Here is a 21,314-nt window from a genome sequence, read left to right on the forward strand (position 1 = left end):
GACTGGGAGGGTCCCTTTGCCTTTCTGAGCCTGTTTTCCCGTCTATAAATTCTGTGATTCAACCACAAGCTATTTCCAGCCAAAATTTTACGTGGAATTCAAGATGAACAAAGGGCCCAGGGAACACCTTTAGGGCTACTGCCCAAGAAAGAAGGGATGGGGGAGCCTGGCCACTATGTCCTCAGGCCCAGCTCTGTGGATGCCTTGGGTCCATTCCACCCAGCTGCTGACACAGGAAGCATGGTCCCTCTGGGGCTCCTGGAGCTGAGCCATTCCCACTTCTGACACCTGAGTCTCTCATGACCGCCACCCCCCAACCCCCCCCGCCAGGGTATGATCTTAGACCCTTCCCCATTTCTTCCTTGCAATACCCCCCCCCTCCCAGGGGGCCCAGAGTTGCTGCCTAGACCTCATGGCCATTTGCCCTTCGAGGGCAGGGCTTGGGGTGCAAGCCTGGGGTGGGGGGGCCTTTGACCATTACCTCCAGGTCTCCCTTGGTGATGGACTCCTCCTCCACTCGGAACTGCAGGTCCTCCACCTTCCTGCAGGGCGAGAGGGGGCTGAGTGAGCATCACCCAGAGGGGTGGGCTTTGCCAAGTCAGCAATAGCAGAGAGAGCCAAGGCCACAGGTGGCCCAAAGTCCACACTCAGATTATGCAGAAGACACTGCCCAGAGCCCCAAGTTCCCGGAAACATCCAGCCCTCCCAAATTACTGATCCATGCTCTACACAGAGAACACTGGCTTCTCTAAAATAGACACTGCTTTGGGAAAGATCCTCAGTGTTCTCCTTACTTGCTGCAAGAAATAAATCCTTCCTTCTGCAAAAAAATTAAAAAAATAAAAAAAATACACATATAAAATAGGAATGTTTAATGCAGCATCCTTCCCCGCTAGGGTGGTTAAATAAAAAACAGAATGGATAGTAAATGGAGGCACTAACAGCTGTTTTCATCACAGCAGGGAACAGACCTGTCGCATGGAACAGTCTGTGGGGAAGGAGGCCAGGTGGGCTTCTTCCCCTACTGACCCCATTCTCGTTCCCTCCCCTCAAAATCAGGGCCGAGAGCCCCAGCCCCCACTGCTTGGGCTGCTCCCTGATGTGGAGGGCCCCCAATGCCCTGCTGCAAGTGTGGGGCCCACCCTCAAGGAGACACCCACCCACCCCCGAGAGAGCACAGGGAAGAGACACAGGCACATTACAGCTCACAAAGCTGCTACTCCTGGGGCCTCGTGACAGCTCCCAGCAGAGGATGAAACTAAGACCCAGAAAGGGCCAGTGACCTGCCCAAGGTCACACAGCAAGTGCAGGGCAATGCTGGGACTTGCACCCAGGCCTTCCTGAACACAACTCCCACGACGTCTCAAAGATCTGTTTTTGTTTGTTGGCATCAGGCAAGTTGCCATGGGAACCAGATGCGTGGGCCCCACCGACCCTCTCAGGCAGATATGAATAAGCCCTCCTGTCTCCAAGTCAGACAGTAACAACAGCTCGTGGAGCACATGCCTCAGCTGAAAGCCCAAAACCAGACCCAAGTCGGGGGGAGGTGGAGGGCTGGGTCTGGGAGGTGCTACTGTGCAGGGGAGCAGAGGAAGCTGCAGAAATCTGTGTGTCAGCAGCTAGGAGACAAAGAGAGGCTTCTGGGCTGAGGGAAACCCTTGTCAGGCCCTAGTCAGCTCTGAGTTCCACCAGGTGACCCAGGACCAAGTCAGGCCAGAGTCCCCACACGGAGGGAACACAACTCCCACTTGCCACTGGTAGGACAGCAAGAGCCAGTGGCACCACTAACAGGCTGGTGACCTCAGGCAAGTCCGTTCCCTGCTCTGAGCCTCAGTTTCCTTTTCTGTGACCTGGGGGGCAAAACCTGCCTCCTGGGCTAACTGTGAGCCAGAGAGAGACAGAGCAGGTAAAGCGCCCCCAGCCCCGGGGCTGAGCCCCAGGCGCAAGGTGTTTCCAGGGGCCTTTTCCTGCTGCTTCTCTGAGCCTCGGTTTCCTGACACATGAAATGGGAATGAAGCTTCGGGACACGGGCTGTGAGCTCCACGTGAGGGACCTGATGCAGAAGGGGTGTTCCCTGCGCTGAACTGGGTCACGGGGTGGGGACATCGGATGCACGTCTCCCTAGTGAGAGGTCCCCCCACCCGCCTGGGCGTTCTCATGATGCTGCATGAGCCGAGCTGGGCAGGAACGGTGAACCCCATGTCAGGAAGGAAAACAGTGACGTATGTAGTGTCTCCCATGTGCTCAGTGTCATGCTGGGTGCTTTACTGGAGTTATCTCGTAAGTCCTCCCAACAGCCTGCAGAGATGGGGATCATCACCCCACTTCGCAGATGAGACGACTAAGGCCCGCAGAGCTCATGTCACCAGCCCAGGTGACACAGCCAGTACGTGGTGGAGGCGGGGTTTGTGCCTGCTGGTCCCGAGCCTTGCTTTTCCTGGTCATCCTTAACAAGGCTCTGGGAAAGTGTCCCGCCAGGACCAGGACAGGAGCGGCACCTACCTCCTCTCCTCCTCCAGCTGGTTGGACAGGTCCACCTTCTCTTTCCGCACGCTCTCCACCAGCAGCCGGGCCCGCTGCAGCTTCTCCTCTGCCTCTGCAACATACTGGGCCCCAAGCGAGGGCCAGGACAGGGTCAGCCTCCTCCTGGGGACCGGGAGCCAGGTGGGGGAGGGGTGGGTGTGGAGGGGGTGCAAGGAGCCAGGCCTGGAACCCAGCCACCCCTACTCCCCTGCCAGCCCTAGTCTGACCGGAACCGTGGACCTAGATGTGAGGGAAGAGGGCCGGCTGCGTGCCAGGGACGGGAACCTCAGGTCCACCTGCCCCCAGTCCCTGCCACCTCCCTCAGCCCTTGAGGGCCTAAGACCTATTGTCTTGTCAAGGCCCCTGTCACGGCACACACATGAGCTTGGCCTTAGTAATTCCAGAACCCGAGGGAAGAGTGAGCCTGGCTCCAAATGGGGACAGGGGCCTCGGAGGGAGCTCCCACGTGGGGAACAAGCAGCAGGGAAGGGTAGACACATGACAGCAGCAGAGCCAAGGCTATGGGCAAGGACTTCCTTCCCTGAAACCCAACCCAGGAATCAACCTGCTCGAAAGCAGTCTGAAATGTGGACAGAGGTACCCCAAAAATGTTTACATCAGGATTATTTAGAAAAAGTGAGGAATTGGAAAACAACCTAAACACCAGCAGGGGACAGGCCACGTCAGTAAGGACACGGCCCGCAACAGACGGCCACGCAGTCCTTCAAACGGGGAAGAATTTTCCATGACCTAGAAATCGTGCTCGCACTATAAGAAGTAGGAAAAAGCAGGACACGCAACTTTGTATCGAGGTTCTGGAGGTGGAATGTGGACCTACCACTGGAAGGAAATTCACCAGGAGGATGAGGGGTGTTGGTAACATGCGTCTCAGTTTTCTCTGCACACCCCAAGTTCTGCTCACTGAGCGTGACTGAGGGACAAGACTGGCCCGAGGAGACCGCTGGTGCCCTCCGGGTGCTCCGTGGCCCTGCCTGCCACCCACCTGCTCGTGCTGTGCCTTGAGCAGGGCGATCTCCTTCTCCACCTCACAGATGTGGCTCGTGGCCTTGGCCACCTCGGCCCGCTCCAGGTCCCGTTCAGCCAGCAACTGCTCGATGTGCTGCTGTTTCTCCTTCAGCGCCTCTTGCAAGGCAGTCGTGCCCGAGATCTTGCGGGCATAGCGCGAAGAGGTCTCCGTGAGCTGCAGGAAGGCGTGGGTGCAGGCAGGACTCAGGGATGCAGAGCACCGTCCAGGCAACCCACCACTACCCAGCAAGTGGGGGGCCCAAGTGCCTCAACTCCTGGGGTTCGGTTCCTCCCCTCCCAGGGCCCTAGACACTCTGCCTAGTTATGTAGAGGGAATCATGATGTTTGCGATCCAGAGAACTTCCTCTCTCAGGAGAGTCACAGCCCCTGGGGGTCTGCCTCAAGGTGGGCTCTCTCACCTGGGCCACCTTCTCCTGGACTAGAAGGAACCTCCCGTGTAGACAGAGCTCTGCTGGAAGGGCAACCTCACCTTCCCTCCTCACCCAAGGTGGCTGTGCCAGCCTTTCTAAAGCACCTGCCCTGCACCTGTATCACCTGTGTGCACCTGTATTACCTGCCCTGCCTCTGTATGACCCTCTTTAACTCCCAGGGAAGGGCTTAAGCTACTGACAAATCGGTAATATAAAAATAACAATAAATGTAAATGGGTCAATTTCTCTGTTAAAAAATATATACTTTCATCTTTGTTCAAAAACTCCAAACTGACGGATGCCCGGAACCAGAGCAAGTCAGGGGACAACTGGGTCTCTCTGTCCCCGCCCCACTCCCATACACACACCAGGGTATCCCTCACCAGGCCACTGCGGCTGGGCCGGCCCCCCACGGAGGAGGCCACAGAGCTGACAGAGCTGATGGAGGAACTGCTGGGACTGTGGGTCAGTGCCGAGACTCCCATGGCCATGCGCTTGGTCTTCTTGGCCTTGGCTGGGCTGGTGGATGGGAAGCCGATGCGGATTACCTTGTGGATGGGCGCGAACAGACCAAACTTGGGTGGGCACTGGAAGTACCTGGAGAGGTAGGAGAGACCATGCTGCTGTCACAACCCCACAGCCTGGAGCCTGGCCTGCCTCCCCTACCTCTTCAGAGCCCAGCAGAGAGAGGCTTCTCCTGGGGGACCCGTCACCCACACCCTAAGACCAATAGACAGGACTCCCAGAAAGGGAATAGAGGTGAGCAGGGCCTGATGTTCTGCATAGCCATGAACAGCGGTTGGGCATATTTCTGGGGGATGGGGGAGTAACAATTACCGAGCACCTGCTCTATGCCAGTCCCTTTACAAAAATGCTCATTTCGATCCCCCAACCACTCTATTGTTATCCATATTTCACAGACGAGATTTAGGCTCAGAGAGGTTAAGTAACCTGCCCACAGTCAGAGAGCTGGTTAAATGGCAAAGCTGAGACTGGACCCAGTGGACTCCAAAGCCCACTGTGCTTTGTCTCCCAAACATCAGTCAGAGGCCCCCAGCCGTATCTGCAGCCCCACTCTCATGGCTGCCTCTGGACCACCCCCAGCCCCAAGGCTCTCTGCCCATGGAGCCCCGAATGGAGAAGCAGAAGCCTGAAGGAAGCACCTTAGGCGTGGGGTGAGGGATGCTGCCCAACCTGTCCCTGGATTCTGAAAGCAAGAGTAAATTGAGAGAAACATCCGTCTTGAAAACAGGAAGGCAAGTGTTGTCATGGAAGTCTGGATCCTCTTCTCTCAAAACCTCTCTAGCCATGGATTCCACGTGGGACCAGGGACCTAGTTCTGTCCAGTTTTCCGCTCACCTTGAAACTGCCACCCCACCTGCCTCTTCCCACATTCAGGTCTTTGTGCAGCCTGACCCCCAGCCTAGCACACCTTCCTTCTCAGAGCTGTCGCAGCCTCACCTGGATGACAGAACCTAGCCCAGGGACAGCCAACACAGGCTCGCAGGCCACCGTGCCTTACCCCACACCCCCGACACTGCTCAGCCACAGCATCAACGCCCCCCCTCAAAGGGCCCAGCATGGCCTTAGACCCTCTCAACCCAGCATTCCTGGCAGTCAATTCCCTTTCATCAGAGATGCTGAGAAACCTGGGACCCAGCTGTGACCCTAACCTTGGCTGTAGAGCACCAAGCACTGTCTGATTATTTCCTGTGTCACCCAGGGCAACTCTCAGAAGGCAGGACCCCTGCCTCTCCTTTTCTGGTGCTCCCACCTCACTTAGTCATGGGTGGCAGGGGGAGGGGAACCCAGGGACAGATGACTCTCCTAGCGCTTGCTCGTGACTCTCTGTGTGACCTTGGGCAATGACCTCTCTGGCCTTGGTTCTCTGATCTGTAAAATGGGGGTGATAGTCCCACCACCTGCTTCTATGAGCTGCTATGACAGAAGGGAGGTGGTAGCATCTGTACATGGTATCTGGCACAGCCACCCAGATGCTTAACACTGGCATTCTCAGATGCCCCAACCCCGACCCCTGCACCCACCCTAGGAGAAGAGGACTCCCTTCCTCCCTCCCCACCATACCTGGTGCCCGCCACTGCCCCATCATTCTTCCCAAGGGGCTCGTCCAGCTCCACGCCACACCACTCGCCCTTGGCAAAGTCTGTCTCCCCGACGTACCGTACCACACCAGTCTTCGTCCCACCAACCTATAGGCACACAGAGAGACTCAGGTCCAGAGGATGCAGTGGGAACTGCAGAGAGGGCACAGGCACCCAGGTGCCCGGGCTCATCCCACGCCTCCCTTCCAGTGTGCAAGGGCAAGGGGAGATGAGGAGGAGGCCCAAGGACAGCTGGGAGGGGTACAGGTATAAACAGTGCTTCCCAGGGCTGTCCCGAGCAAGAGCTCTGGAGTCAGGAAGACAGACCTGCGTTCAAACCCTGCCATTTACAAGCTGTATGAGCTTGGGCAAGTTACCTAACCTCTCTGAGCTCCAGCATCTTCATCTGTCAAAATGGCTTTTGTGAAGATTAAGTACTGAATGTGCAGTGTCTGGAGCATACTAGAGTCTCAATAAACGTTATCCTTAAAAATGGTTTAGGGGGTGGGAGGGAGACGCAAGAGGGAGGAGATGGGGAATATATGTATATGTATAGATGATTCACTTTGTTATAAAGCAGAAACTAACACACCATTGTAAAGCAATTATACTCCAATAAAGATGTTTAAAAAAAAAAAATGGTTTAGGGAATTCCCTGGCAGTCCAGTGGTTGGGACTCCACGCTTTCACAGCCGAGGGCCCGGATTCAATCCCTGATCAGGGAACTGAGATCCCACAGATCGAGCTGTGCGGCCAAAAGGAAAAAAAAAATGGTTTGAATGGAGGTTGCCAGGAGCTGGGCAGGAAGGGAAGTGGGGAGTTGTTTAATGGGAATACAGTTTCAGTTTCGCAAGATGAAAAAGACCTGTTGCACAACAATGTGAATATACTTAATACTACCGAATTGTACGCTCAAAAATGGTTAAGAAGGTAAATGTTACGTTACGTGTATTTTACCACAATTAAAATAACTCAGGACAGGCCAATAATCAGGAATACTACTGTAACAATGATTTAAAAAACTTTCAATTCAAGTTATATATATACATAAAGTTTTACATATATATATATATATACACATATACATATATATATATATATATATATATATATATATATATATACACTTCCAAAGCCTTAAAAAACCTTGTAAGTTTCTCCACCTCTCCCCAGAAGCACTTTCACTCTTTAAGATGAAGTTTTTGGTGTTGACCTCCATATTTCTAAATGACACGCTAATATTGCTACTTGTCAATTTTTCAATTTGGGGGTGACATCCATCTACGTCTCATCAGGGAAGGGCAGGCGTTGCCTCCCCATCACCAGGCTGCACACACCCCTACTGGGTTTCTACCCCTGCCACGCAGTGATGGCTTCATTTTGATCAGACTCCATTAAATAAATTTATTAAACTTAATTTCCTTAAATGTATCTTCTAGTACTTCTATCTTCTAGTACTTCTATCTTAAATTTATCTTCTAGTACTTCTGTGATGTTTCTTGTATCTGCAATCAGATTTTTCATTATCCAGGCTTTTTTGTTCAATATCCGTATTTATATTCCGTGGCCTTCTGTTCAGATTTGACACTGGTATCACCTTCTCTTATTTCTCACAGGACCGGCCACCTTCCCCAGAGAAGCAGCTTCTGCGCCCTCTAGAGGGTGGAGGCTTGGCCGCCAGTGATCTAGGAGCTGAACGAGGGAGAAGCCAGTGGGAAAAAGGGGCTCAGCTTTTAGGATAGACATGTTCATTTAATCCTCCCTTTTCAGTCCAACATGCCAGGGGTTCCCCCATCCAAAGACTCCTTCTCTGAACCTCTCACGAGACAACCACTCATCCCAGACGTCTGCTGGAGGGGCAGTCACCGCACAGAGGGGACCCTAGGCAGGGAGGTGGAGTCTGAAGATTTTTCAAACAACGTCAGCTCCATTTCCAGAGGCCACCATACGGCTGACTTCCCATCCTCAGGGGGCTTCTGAGGGAAACACTGATTGCTTCTCTGCTTTCCCCGCGGCTGCCTGTGTGCTGGGCTGCACTGGGTTTCCAGTGGTATTTCTGCTGTCTCCTCTCCTGTTCTCTTTGTCCTTGAGGCTTTAATACTTTTTTTTTTTTTTTAATCCCTTCACTGTCATTCTAGTGCAAATTCAGGAAAGGGTGAAAATAAATGTGTGTGTTTATCTACTGTGTTTATCTGAACCAAAATAGGACTTTCTAAATGCTACCTTCTCTGACACCCTTAAGTATGCCTCAGGTGTGCCCGAAAGGAACCAGCCCCCTAATTAAAACTCACTCTATTCCCACCATTTCTTAAGGACTGGCTACGTGCCAGGCACATTGAAGACATGAATTCTAAACCTTGCAATTCAGGAGCTCCCTGGTGGCCTTAGGATTCGGCGCTTTCACTGTGGTAGCCCCGGTTCAATCTCAGGTTGGGGCAATAAGTCCCGCATGCCGCGACGCACGGGAAAAAAACAAAACAAAACAAATCCCCAAAGCCATAAGGGAATACTACGAACAATTACATGCCAACAAATTCGACAACCTAGAAGAAATGGACAAGTTTCCTCCTCACCAGATCCCACTGCATGTGTGCCAGGCCCTGCCCTCCAAGGTATGAGACCTTTCCCTTCTTTCTTTTTTTATTATATTTAACCTGTCTTTACTGTACAAAATTAATAGACTTTTTTAAAGATGTTGCTTTTTAAAATTTATTTATTTGGCTGCATCAGGTCTTAGTTGTGGCACGTGGGATCTTCATTGCAGCGCGTGGACTTCCCTCTAGTTGCAGCGCGAGGGCTCAGTAGTTGTGGTGTGTAAGCTTAGTTGCCCTGCAGCATGTAGGATCTTAGTTCCCCAACCAGGGATTGAACCCGCACCCCCTGCATTGAAAGGCGGATTCTTAACCACTGGACCACCAAGGAAGTCCCTAAGAGACTTTGTTTTATAGAGATATTTTAGGTTTCTGGAAAATTTGAGCAGAAAATACAGAGAATTTCCACATATCCCCTCACCTCTCGCCCCTACAGTTTCCCCTCTTATTAACACCCTGCATCAGTGGGGTGCCTTTATTACAATGGTGAGCCAACAAATTGTTATTAACTAAAGTCCACAGTTTACATTAGGGTTCACTCTCGGTGTTGTACATTCTATGGACTTTGAGATATATAATGACTCGTACCCACCATTATAGTATCACACAGAATAGTTTCACTGCCCTAAAAATGCTCTGTGTTCCACCTATTTATCCCTCCCTCCCCTACCCCCTGGTCACCAACGATCTTTTACTGTCCCCAAAGTTTTGTCTTTTCCAGAATGTCATACAGTTGGAATCATATAGTACGTGGTATATTCCCACTGGCTTCAGTCACTTAATACGACGCATTTAAGGTTCCTGAGTGTCTTTTCATGGCTTGACAGCTCAGTTCCTTTTAGCCTTGAGTAACTCTCCACTGTCTGGACGCACCTTAGTTTATTTATCCATTCACCTACTGAAGAACATCTCGGTTGCTTCCAAGTTTTAGTAATTAGGAATAAAGTTGCTAGAAATATTTGGGTGCAGGTTTTCATGCAGATATGTCAGCTCATTTGCGTAAGTACCAAGGAGCAGGACTGCTGAATTGCGTGGTGAGAGTATGTTTAGTTTTGTAAGAAGTGGCCAAGCTGTCTTCCTAAGTGCCTGTGCATTTTGCATCCTGGCCCTCCCCAGCAATGCACCAGAGTCCCTGTAGCTCCACTAAGGGACTGTCCCTCCCCACACCCCCACTGGGGGACAGGCTGGGCCCCAGTCTCCGGAGGGATGAGCCCCACCTGCTCCTTTTCCAGCCCCTGAGGGTTATCTGTGAGGCTGGAATCCCCACTGGCCTGGGCCAAACAGCGACTACATCCCGGGTCTCATAAAACAAGGGAGGTGGGCAGATTGAATTTATCTGATTCTCCGGCATTTTCCTCTGAGGAAGTTAAAACAGGTGACTCATTTAAAATAAACCCATGCATCTCGCCCACAAGGACAGACAGCTCTGCCATCAGGAGGCTGGGGCAAGTCCCCCCGTCTCACAGGGCAGCCATGAGGGTCCAGTGAGGGGCTCATTTCCAAGGCCTGGGGCAGCACCTGCTGGGCCGGTGGGGCAGAAGAGCAGAGCAAGCGGGGAAGGAGGGGGTCCTGGTAGGAAAGAGGCTGCCTGGGAGAGACAGGCAGGTGAGTGGTGCCACTGGGCCACCTTCAGGGAGATGAGGGGACAGAGGTGAGCAGCCCCTCTCGGTGACCCTCCCTGACCATGTCCACGGTCGCTGACCTGAACAGCTAGTGAGGGGCATCTGGGGCTCAATTAGCTTTTGCGGCATCGACGTCATACACGAGGTACCTCACTCGCTCTCAGGACCACCCGGCAGGGCCGTGAGTCATTCACTGAGCAGGAAGGTTTGAGCGCCTTCCTGGCACCAGGCTCTGTTGCAGGCACTGGGGGAGCAACCATGTGAGCAAAACACCACAACCTTCCTCGTCAGGGCGGGAAGCAGACAGCCCAGCAGTAAGTGAGCAAATGCTGTCATTCCAGGCGGATGACAAGGGCTACGTGGAAGAGTACCGGAGGGCCCCGTCTCCAAGAGGTGACACTGGCACAGAGGCCTAACGGAAGCGGGACAGTGAGCTGTGGGGAGCCCTGGGGTCAGAGTCCCAGGTGGAGGAGGTCAGCAGGGCACAGCAGAGGCACTGGCCTGGTACAGGAGCAAAGAGAAGGGGGCCAGGGCGGCCGAGTGCAGCCAGGACGGAGGGCGAAGTCAGATCATACGAGGGTGGGCGGGCAGACCACAAGGGTCTGGGGGCCATGGGAAGATGGGTGGGTTTTATCCCACGTGAGACGGGGCCTCCTGGAGTGTTGGGCCCTGAGTGGGGGCAGGGAGACCAAGGAGGGGGCGGTTCCACTGCTGGAGAGAGAGGACCTGCCCACAGAGGTGGTGGTCTGGGGGCAGGGAGACCCAGGAGGGGGCGGCGGTTCCACTGCTGGAGAGAGAGGACCTGCCCACAGAGGCGGGGGGCTGGGGGCAGGGAGACCCAGGAGGGGGCGGCGGTTCCACTGCTGGAGAGAGAGGACCTGCCCACAGAGGCGGGGGGCTGGGGGCAGGGAGACCCAGGAGGGGGCGGTTCCACTGCTGGAGAGAGAGGACCTGCCCACAGAGGCGGGGGGCTGGGGGCAGGGAGACCCAGGAGGGGGCGGTTCCACTGCTGGAGAGAGAGGACCTGCCCACAGAGGCGGGGGGCTGGGGGCCAACTGGGGTGTATTTTGGAGGCGGCACCAGAGGCCTGATTGTGAATCACGTGGTCAGGAGGAGAGAAAAACAGGACGTAAGGCCAACTGCCAAGTTCCTGGATTGGTCTGCTGGAGACACACGTGTGCCATTTACTGAGATGGGGAGGATGGGGGGAGGACGGTGGGGCGGGGGAGCAGGTCGGGGATGGGGGTTGGGTGTGTTATAGTTTGAACTGTGTTCCCCAAAAAGACATGCTGAAGCCCTGACTCCCACGACTCTGAGAGTAACCTGATTAAAAAACGGGGTCTCTTATGGGAGTTCCCTGGCGGCCTAGCGCTTAGGATTCCGGGCTTTGACTGCCGTGGCCCGGGTTCAATCCCTGGTCGGGGAACTGAGATCCTGCAAGCTGTGCGGCACAGCCAATAAACAAACAAACAAATACATAAATAAAAATAGGGTCTTTTAGATGTGATCACATTAGGATGAGGTCATGAGGGCGGGCCCTAATCCAGTATGACTGGTGTCCTTGTAAGAGAAGAGACACGGAGGGAAGAAGGCCACGTAAAGACTGAGGCAGAGACTCAAGGAGTGCACCTACAAGCCAAGGAATGCCGAGGAGTGCAGGCAACACCAGGACCCAAGAGAAGAGCATGGAGCACATGCTTCCCTTGATCCTTCAGAGACAGCATGGCCCTGCCAACACCTGGGATTTCAAATGTCTAACTTCCAGAACTTGGAGAGCGTACATTTCTGTTTTAAGTCATCCAGTTTATGGTACTCGTTACAGCAGCCATAGGAAACTAATGCAGGTTAAGTGGAGATGTTGACTAAGGGCTTGACACACGAGACAGGGGATGGAACCCTGATGGAACCCAGCCAGAAGCCCCATGACACACAGAGGAAGCAGGAGGCAGCTCTAGTACCTCCTGGGCCCCCTGCCTTACCTGGCTCTGCCCCCCATTAGCAGAGCCTGAACACGGAGGCCCAGCAGCCCTGTGTGCTCGGTGGGCCACCGAGTCCCCTCCTGCTCACCCCTCCCCGCTCCCAACAGACACCAGCTCCCTCTGCCTGAGTACCCAGGACAGCAGCCCCCAGGATGCCCCCTGGCCGGTCCTCACAAACCTCTCCCGTCTACAGCCAGGCCTCACACTGGGCATCACAGCACTTGCCCCTCAGCTGTGAAGACTCCGGGGTGAAGAAACAACACCCAGAACAAGGAAAGAAAACCAGCCTTTCCCGAGGGCTCACTACATGCCGGGAGTCTTCCTTATTCTAATTATTTGTTTGTTTGTTTATTTATTTATGCCACGCCATGGCATGCAGGGTCTTAGTCCCCCAGTCAGGGATGGTACCCACACCCCCTGCAGTGGAAGCTCAGAGTCTTGACCACTGGACCGCCAGGGAAGTCCCTTCCTTATTCAATTTATACAAATCCTACGAAATGGGAATATCAGGCCCATTTTAAAGATGAGGAAACTGAGGCTCAGCACCCTGCCCTGGGACACTGCTGTGAAGGGCAGAGCTGAGCTCACGCCCAGGCCTGTACACCCCAGAGGCCACCTTGCAGCCTCTACACTACAGATGGCCCTGCTGGGTATCAGTTCTCAGCAGAGTGGTGGGAACTTGACCAGGGCCTGAGGAGAGAGGGAGACACCTGCAGAGAGAAAACCTCATTCCTCATCTCTCAGGAGGCTGGTCCCACACTGCCCAGGCCAGCTGCCGAGGGGGCAGCAGGCAGGACACAGCCCTGCAGAGAACCTACCCACCCAGTGCAGAGGGGCCGGGCTGCTCAGACCGCCTCGCGGGCTGGTACACTCTGGGTTATCTGCAAGGCCAGGCTGGCACCGGCAGGGAGCTTTGGGATACGCCGGGAGAGGGTGTCAGCAGTAGAGGCAATTCCCTGGAAAGGTTTCTTGGCCCACCCTCCTCAGGATGCTTCTGTGGCCAGTACATGAAGGGACATAAAGGGGCAGAGACTTCAAGTACTTGGAGATGCTCCACTCAGATCCCGCTTCAAGGAAGCCCTTGCTGCCCTGCTGTGCGGAGCCCCTAGCCTGAGATGGGGCACTCTCATGCGGTGACTGAGCAAGGCCGGGGCAGAAAGGCCCGGACACGTTGGCTCAGCATGGGACTCTGTGATGGGCAATCTCGCTCCAGAGCTGCCCCAGGTTGGCCGAGACTCTGTCTGGCCTGCAGAGCGGTCTGACTTCTCCCTCTGCCCAATCTTTCACAGAAGTTAAAAGCCCTAAGAAACACCCCAAACCCCACCTTGGCGCCTACTTTTGGAGAAGCCGACCCTCCACGGCAACCTATGAGCCATCTGACATCTTTGGGGGTCAGAGCTCTCCCATTACCCCACTGACATCCATTCCTTGCGGCTTTGGCCCTGGGGCACCTCTTGGAGCCACAAGCAACCAGCCAGGCCTCTTCCTTCCTGAGACAGCCTCCTCTGGTCCTTGCTGATCATACCCCATGCTGGCAACCGTAGCTACCAAGATACTTCCAGCCCTCCACCTGGACTGCTGGATCCACTCGGGGTGGGGGGGATACAGAGGACATTCCAGGACTGATAGATAGAAGCCCAGAGCTCCTGTTCCAGGCCAGCCCATGATGTGCTGTGTGACCCCAGGCAACCGCTCACCCTTTCTGGCCTTCACGGTCCTTCCCTGTACGATGAGTGATTAAGGCCCGGTGGTCTCTGCCCCAGCAGGCCTGTCTGAGTCTGGATCAGCCCCCAGGTGGGGCTGTCTTCCTACCCCTCTTCTGTGCCACCAGTTCTCAAGCTGCCTTTCTACATAGTCTCGGTTCCTGCTTCTCCGTTAATTCCCCTGGAACGTCTCTTCTCTTCCACGACCTAAATCCCAAACCAATGGCTGGCTCTAGAGTCTGCCGCAGCAGCCCTGCTGCCTCTGGAGCACCATCCCTAAAACCACGCGGACAGACCCACTTCCTGGGATGGACCCTCGGGACCACACCTTGGGGAACACACACAGCAGCTATGTCTCCGGCCAGCTAGGCAGCTGAGTGCCCCCCCATAGGCTCCCCGGGCCTGGAAGGTGCCCAGGACCAAAGGAAGTGGTGGGTGTTCCCAGGTAGAAGGAAATAGAGAGGTGGCCTGGGATGCCAGGGTCCCACCAGCCTGGGCCAGTGGGCCTGGGTCCCGTCTCAGCTGTGCCAAGCATGTTCTAAAAGTCTGCGTGTCCTTGGACAAGTCATTGCAACTCTCTGCTCCCACCTCTGCCATGCGCCCCAACTCCAGACACCCAGGATCCTTGAGTACTTCCCCAAACTCACCCAGTCCGAGCTACGGGAGCACTCGGGGAGGGAGGATTTCAGAAGAGGAAGTTGGGGCGGAATAGAATGATTCAATGCTGGAGGAATTTCAGGGATTAGCCAGAAAGGTTATCTGTGTGTGTGTGCGTGCGTGTGTGCACGTGTGTGTGCCTGTGTGTGTCCTGGGGCGGGGGAGGGGCCGAGGGCGGGAAGGACAAAGGCGGGACAGCCCAGCTCTGCCACTTCCACTCTGGGTGCTGTGGGAAACTCAGGCCTGATTCTCATCCTCAGCCTGTAAAACGGAACAATGCGCATGTGCGTCGTGGGCAGCTGGGATAGTAAGAGGTGAGTCCATGCAGCTCAGTGTGGAAACTCCAAACCACACCTGAAACTTCTGCCAGTTTCACTCTGGCAGGCATGTGACAAGATGCCCAGTATTTAAGTGACACTATTCCAGGAAGGTCAGGCATGTTCCCCCTGTGTCACCCTCCCAGGGGTTCCTCCGGGGGCCAGGGCCCCTCAGGGTTGAAGAGGAAATGGATTCTGTGTGTAAAGTTCTTGGCACAAGGCTCCGTTCCCAGCGAGCACTCGGCCAGTGAAAGCCAAGGACATGCAGGCCGACGTGAGCCGCTGTGTGACCTCAGAGAGGCTCCCCGAGCTCAGTCCCTCCCTGTGCCCAGGACCCCATGGCCCAGGGAGAATGCCCACCCTTCATGGACTTTAATGCTGATACCTGCTAACACTTCACAGAGCTAACTTGGAGCCAGACCACCTTCTAAACACTACATATGCAGCAGGTGAACTTTTTTTTTGGCCATGCTGTGCAGCTTATAGGATCTTAGTTCCCCAACCAGGGATCAAACCTGGGCCCCGGCAGTGAGCACAGAGTCCTAACCACTTGACTGCCAGGGAATTCCCAGCAGGTGAACTTTCATCCCCATCTTACAGGTGAAGAAACTGAGGCAGAGAGAGGATAAACATCTTGCCCACGACTATTTGGCGAGTACTCGGACCTCCTGGGGTAGTGTTGAGGCCCAAATGAAACCAGGACCCAGAGGTATCACTGAAGAGCAGCGTAACTTAATGGACATAAATTCTGTTATTTATGTTCAAAAATAACAAATATTGTTCATGCCTTTGACCTGGGTCAGAAGCAGGTTTGTGGCTGGTGAAGCTAACGTAGCTTAGGTAATCAGAGCCCCTCACATACACTAGCCTCTCTGGAGGCTCTGAGTCGGGAGGGCCCTGACAATACATTCATGGGATCACGTGATTTGTAAAATTTGCGAAAGCAATATTTTTTATATTGTTGTTTCCTAAAAGGCCCCCATCCTCAAATTGTATAAGCTCAGGCCTCTACCTTCATTCATGTCCAGGATATAATCTGTTAAAGGGAGGGGTAGGGATAGGAAGATGCTGTGTCAGGTGTTTATAGGGAGAAGTAGCAAGTCCCAGGGTCGGCCGAGCCAGCTGGATCCTGGCTGTGCACAGCGGTCCAGGCTGGAGGACTAACCCAAGGGAAGCTGTGGACTAGGGTGGGGCATGTGGGGCCCATCCTTGAGGTGAAAGTAAATCCCTCCTTCAAATTCCTCTCCCCAACCCACCAGAATCCAAGCATGTCCTGTTTCCAGGGCAGTCACAGTTGATGAGTGAATAAAGGAATGAATGGCCCAGCACCTCCTGGCTGAGTGGCCCTGGGCAGGTTGTTTTCCAGGGCTGAGCCCAGTTTCCTCATCTGTAAAATGGGCAGATAACACCCACTGCGTAAGGCAGCGGGGAGAACCAAAAGAGACAAGGTGCAGAAAGTGCTGGGCATGGATTCGCCCTGGAGAAAGCAGTGTTTCAAACCAAAGGATGCAACCCAGTCTCAGGCTGGGAAGTCACTGGGGCCCGTCTGCTGCTACCGCCAACCCTGCTGAAGGGCTGCAGTCTGGCGGAGATTTCCAGAGCAGGGCCTGCCTCGTGACAGCTTGAGTGCCCCCTGCTCAGTAGGTCCAGTTCTCACTCCCTGAGGGGGGAGCAGGTGCAAGAGGATTTCCAGGCAGGATCACACTGGGGTTAAACCTCTCTCCTCTCCCAACCTGAGGAGCATTCAGGGATGGTCAATAACCCTAAGGGGCTCCACTTCCCACCCCACAGGGCACTCACATGACACTACCCAGGTCTTGCACAGCCAGAGTCCTTGGTAACTACGATGCACTTCCACGGCCAGCAGCTTCTCAATGATCCCAACGAAAGTATCACACGGGAGTTATCTATGCCCGTTTTGCTGAATGGACAGATGATGAATGAATGGGAATGAGGCCCAGTTAAGTGAATCACCCAGCATCACACGGCTGGGAAGTAGCAGCAAAGGCACGAACCTGGGCCTGATTTCCCTGCAGTGGCCATGGCCAGCAGGTGCCCTCAGATCCCAGGCACCCCCAAGGACAGCTCAGTGAGACTGTAAGCCGGCTTGCCTGACCACTCTGGGTTCTAGCTGATTAGATGTCTGAACCACCCGACCTTGGGCCAGGGGTCTTTTTTTTTTTTTTAATTGGAGTATAGCTGATTTACAGTGCTGTGTTAGTCTCAGGTGTACAGCAAAGTGAATCAGTTATACATATACATATATCCAGTCTTTTTTGGATCCTTTTCCCATATTCGTCATTACAGAGTATTAAGTAGAGTTCCCTGTGCTATACAGCAGGTCCTTATTACTTATTTATTTTATATATAGTAGTGTGTATATGTCAATCTTCCAACTTATCCCCCCCTTTCCTCCCTGGTAACTGTAAGTTTGTTTTCTATGTCTGTGACTGTATTTCTGTTTTGTAAATAAGTTCATTTGTACTATTTTTTAAAGATCTCACATATAAGCAATATCATATGATATTTGTCTTTCTCTGTCTGACTTACTTCACTCGGTATGACAATCTCTAGGGCCATCCACGTTGTTGCAAATGGCATTATTTCGTTCATTTTTATGGCTAATATTCCATTGTATATATGTACCACATCTTTTTTATCTGCTCCTCTGTCAATGGACATTTAGGTTGCTTCCATGTCTTGGCTACTGTAAATAGTGCTGCAGTGAACCCTGGGGTGCATGTATCTTTTCAAATTATGTTTTTCTCTGGATATATGCCCAGGAGTGGGATTGCTGGATCATATGGTAGTTCTATATTTAGTTTTTTAAGGAACTTCCATACTGTTCTCCATAATGGTTGTACCAATTTACATTCCCACCAACAGTGTAGGAGGGTTCCCTTTTCTCCACACCCTCTCCAGCATTTACTGTTTGTAGACTTTTTGATGATGGCCATTCTGAGCCGTGTGAGATGATACCCCATTGTAGTTTTGATTCGCATTTCTCTAATAACATCTCAACATCTCTCAGTGATGTTGAGCATCTTTTCATGTGCTTTTTGGCCATCTGTATGTCTTCTTTGGAGAAACATCTATTTAGATCTTCTGCCCTTTTTTTGAATAGGTTGTTTGTTTTTTGATATTGACTCCATGAGCTGTTTGTATATTTTGGAGATTAATCCCTTGTCGGTTGCTTCGTTTGTAAATATTTTCTCCCATTCTGTGGGTTGTCTTTTCGTTTTGTTTATGGTTTCCTTTGCTGTGCAAAAGCTTTTACATTTAATTAGGTCCCATTTGTTTATTTTTGTTTTTATTTTCATTACTCTAGGAAGTGGAGGGCCAAGGGTCTTGAGCACTCTGGTCCCCAGCCTTTTCCAGTATAATCCTGGCACATCCACGCTGGTGGGCTGGATCAGTGGATAATATCAATGACAGCTAACATTTTGAGGGCACTAAGTTTCAGGCACTGTCTAAAGGCATTAACATGTATTCACACATTTCAAGCCACAAGGCAGGTACTATTAAAGTTCTCATTTTACAGATGGGAAGACCGAGGCCCAGGAAGGTTAAGACACTTGTCCAGGGTCACACAGTGACAGTCTCCAGGGTACCCACTTTACCTGTCTCCCTGGTCACTCTGTGGTTCTGACCAGGAGCGGGTACCCCAGCCTGGACCCCACCCGAGCCCCGTGGGTCCCCCACCCTGCCCAGTCCCAGGGATCCAGCTCACTTACGTGGGGTGGAGTGCTTGGGTTGGGGGGACTCACCAGCACACGGTCTCCCAGGCGCAGGTCCTTGTCACCCCGCTTCACAGAGCCGCTGTCGGAGAGGTTGGAGCCCGACTCGTTGCCGGTCTTGACGGAGCTGTTGAGGACGCTCTCCCGCAGGGGGATGACGCGGCTGGTCAGCGGCGGCGTGGCCGTGCCTGAGTGCAGCGACAGGTTCTGGGTGGTCAGCGACTCGACCGAGTGCGCGTCGCTGCCCGAGCCCTCGGCCGCCGGCTGCCGGGTCAGCTTGGAGGGCCGCGTGAAGATGCCCTGCAGGGCCGGGCACTCGAAGTAGCGCACGCCGCCCACGGCGCCGTCGTTCTTGCCCACCGGCTCGTCCAGCACCACGCCCGCCCACTGGCCCGGCGCGAACTGCGTCTCGCCCAGGTACTGCACCACGCCCGGCTTCACTCCATTCACCCACACGCGCTCGCCCACCACGAAGTCCCCCACGAACTCGTCGCCCACTTCGGCCGCCTTGGCGCCGGGCTTCTCGGGGGCGGCGGGGGCTGCGGCTGGGGGGCCCGAGGCCTGCTTATGCAGGGGGGAGCCTGTGGAGGAGGAGAGAGGCAGCGGTTAGGGCTCGGGTGGGGGCTGGACCCTCGGCCGTCCCAGGAGCGCGTAGTCCAGCTGGCCGGGGGAAACTGAGGCAGGTGGGGCTGGGAGTGGGGCCTGGGGCGGGTCTCATTCTTCCTGGGCCGTAGGCATCCCCGGGCGGCTCCCTACTCTGCCAACCCCTCTGGAAAGTTCTAGGGATGAAAAGCTCAGGACAGTGCCTCCTCTGAAGGCTTTCCACTGCTCAGGGTCACTCGAAATTGAGGGCAGAATGAACCCATGACCGAGGGTTACAAGCTGCTACTTCCACATCCCGGTGGGCTCAGGCCCTCAGCTGTTACTTTGAGGCCGCCCATGGCCCCATGTGGGACTCAGGTCTTGTGGGGGGATCTCTGTGCCCCCCGCCTTCTTCTCCAGCCAGTTCTGGGCCCCACGAAGGGCTCCTCACTGTTCCTTGGCAGCTGGCCACAGACATCTCGGGACAAGGAAGGAGCCAGAAAACCCTCTTATTCCACTCCTGAGTCTCCCTCTCCTCCCCGGTCCCCAAGCTGCAGGCCAAGCCTCAGGGCACACAGACCAGGAGAAGGGGGTGTGAGGAGGGTGGGAGGCGGAAGCAAGCACTTAACCTCATTGCTGGACTGAACTCCAGGCTCTCTGGCCTGAACTGGGTACCCTAATCCAGCCCCTCTTTACAGAAAGAAGGACCCTGAGACTCAGAGAGGCCAGGGCCTCGCCCAAGGCCACACAGCAGAAATGGGGACTCAAACCCTTGGAGGGGGCCTGCCTCCCAGGCCTGGGCTCTGATGTGCTCTAGACTCAGAAGAAGGGAAGGGGGGCAACCTGCTCACAAAAGGACAAAGCAGAGCTCAAACCCATCATGCTTTGTGCGTGTCTGGCTCCTGGGCCCCACGCAGGGCCTGCTGTGCAAGCGGATGCCGGCAAGCCTGCCCATTTACACCTCAAGGTCTGGAGGCTGCCCCGCCTTCCTGCCAGACCAAGTATCAGGCAGGGAAGGACTCATCCTTTTCCTCCTCTACTCCAGAGGCTGACGGACTTGTCAAATACAGATGGGGACAGGAGGCAAGCAGACACTGCCATGCCCCCATCAGAGTTGCCTGTGTTTCTGGTCCTTTCCATGGGTAGCCAGTAGAGGGGCCACAGGGGCAGCGGCTCCACCAGCATCCTCCTTGTACCCAAGGCCAAGGTGCCTGGGGCCGCAGGCCTGGCTGCATGCTGTCTCAAGGCTGGAAGGACAGAGCTTCTGGGAGATGAGGAAGCCACACAACTCCAGGGCAGGGCTGACATATGAGCTCCAGCAGGCAGGTTCTCCCTCGGGGGCACTGGTAGTGGTGGGAAAGCATGTGATCAGCCAGGGCCTGGGGAGCCAGGATGGGCGTCCTAACTGAGGGGCAAGGGGCTCCCTCTCAGCTGTGAGCTGGGCTCCTGGGACATCAGTGAGCTTTGCTACTGAACTTGATTAACAACCAGAGTGATCACACCCACGAATTGATGCTCTGTGCTAAGAGGCAGACATACATACAGTAGCTCATTGGACCCTCAGTTAAGCCTGTGAAGTGATTCCATGATCCCATTTTACAGATGAGGAAACTGAGGCCTGGAGATATCAGGTGCTTTATCTAGGCCCCCCAGGCAGGAGGCAGCAGCGCCAAGGTCCGGCCAACAGCCCCTGGCTCTTGGTGCAGGGCGCTTTCATTCGTCCAGGAAATGTGCACCAGGCACCCTCCATGCCAAGCCCTAAACTACAACCACCCCAATCTTGGACTCCTCTGCATGGACCCGTTTCCTAGACTCTGACCAAACCCTACAGTTCCCTTCGAGCAGGGAACAATCTCATCTTGTACTCCTTCCTACAGAGGGATGTCTCCTTCTCCTTCTGTGGGACCCTGGGGGTGGGGGGTGGGGGTGTCCCCAAGGCTCTTCTCTTCCACCCCTGAGATCCCACAAGGTGGAGGCCACAGTGGCTGAGGGAGCAGACCCTGGAGCCCCGCCTCGGTCTCCTCACCTGCCCTCCGCCACGGGG

General features: G+C 54.3%; 1 protein-coding gene across 2 annotated transcripts in view; it reads right to left on the reverse strand.

Moving 5' to 3' along the window:
- The window catches only part of CLIP2 (CAP-Gly domain containing linker protein 2), a 76,397-nt gene that overhangs the window by 24,806 nt on the left and 30,277 nt on the right, over nt 1-21,314 (reverse strand). For both annotated transcript variants that reach the window (XM_060032224.1, XM_060032222.1), the window contains exons 3-8: nt 18,719-19,269; nt 6,066-6,190; nt 4,364-4,577; nt 3,527-3,724; nt 2,503-2,606; nt 482-542 (exon numbers count right to left, since the gene is read on the reverse strand). In XM_060032224.1, the coding sequence (XP_059888207.1) occupies nt 482-542; nt 2,503-2,606; nt 3,527-3,724; nt 4,364-4,577; nt 6,066-6,190; nt 18,719-19,269 (1,253 nt within the window). The remainder of the gene's footprint in view (nt 1-481; nt 543-2,502; nt 2,607-3,526; nt 3,725-4,363; nt 4,578-6,065; nt 6,191-18,718; nt 19,270-21,314) is intronic.

This window comes from Delphinus delphis, chromosome 15 (genome assembly GCF_949987515.2).
Source record: "Delphinus delphis chromosome 15, mDelDel1.2, whole genome shotgun sequence".
NCBI lineage: Eukaryota > Metazoa > Chordata > Mammalia > Artiodactyla > Delphinidae > Delphinus > Delphinus delphis.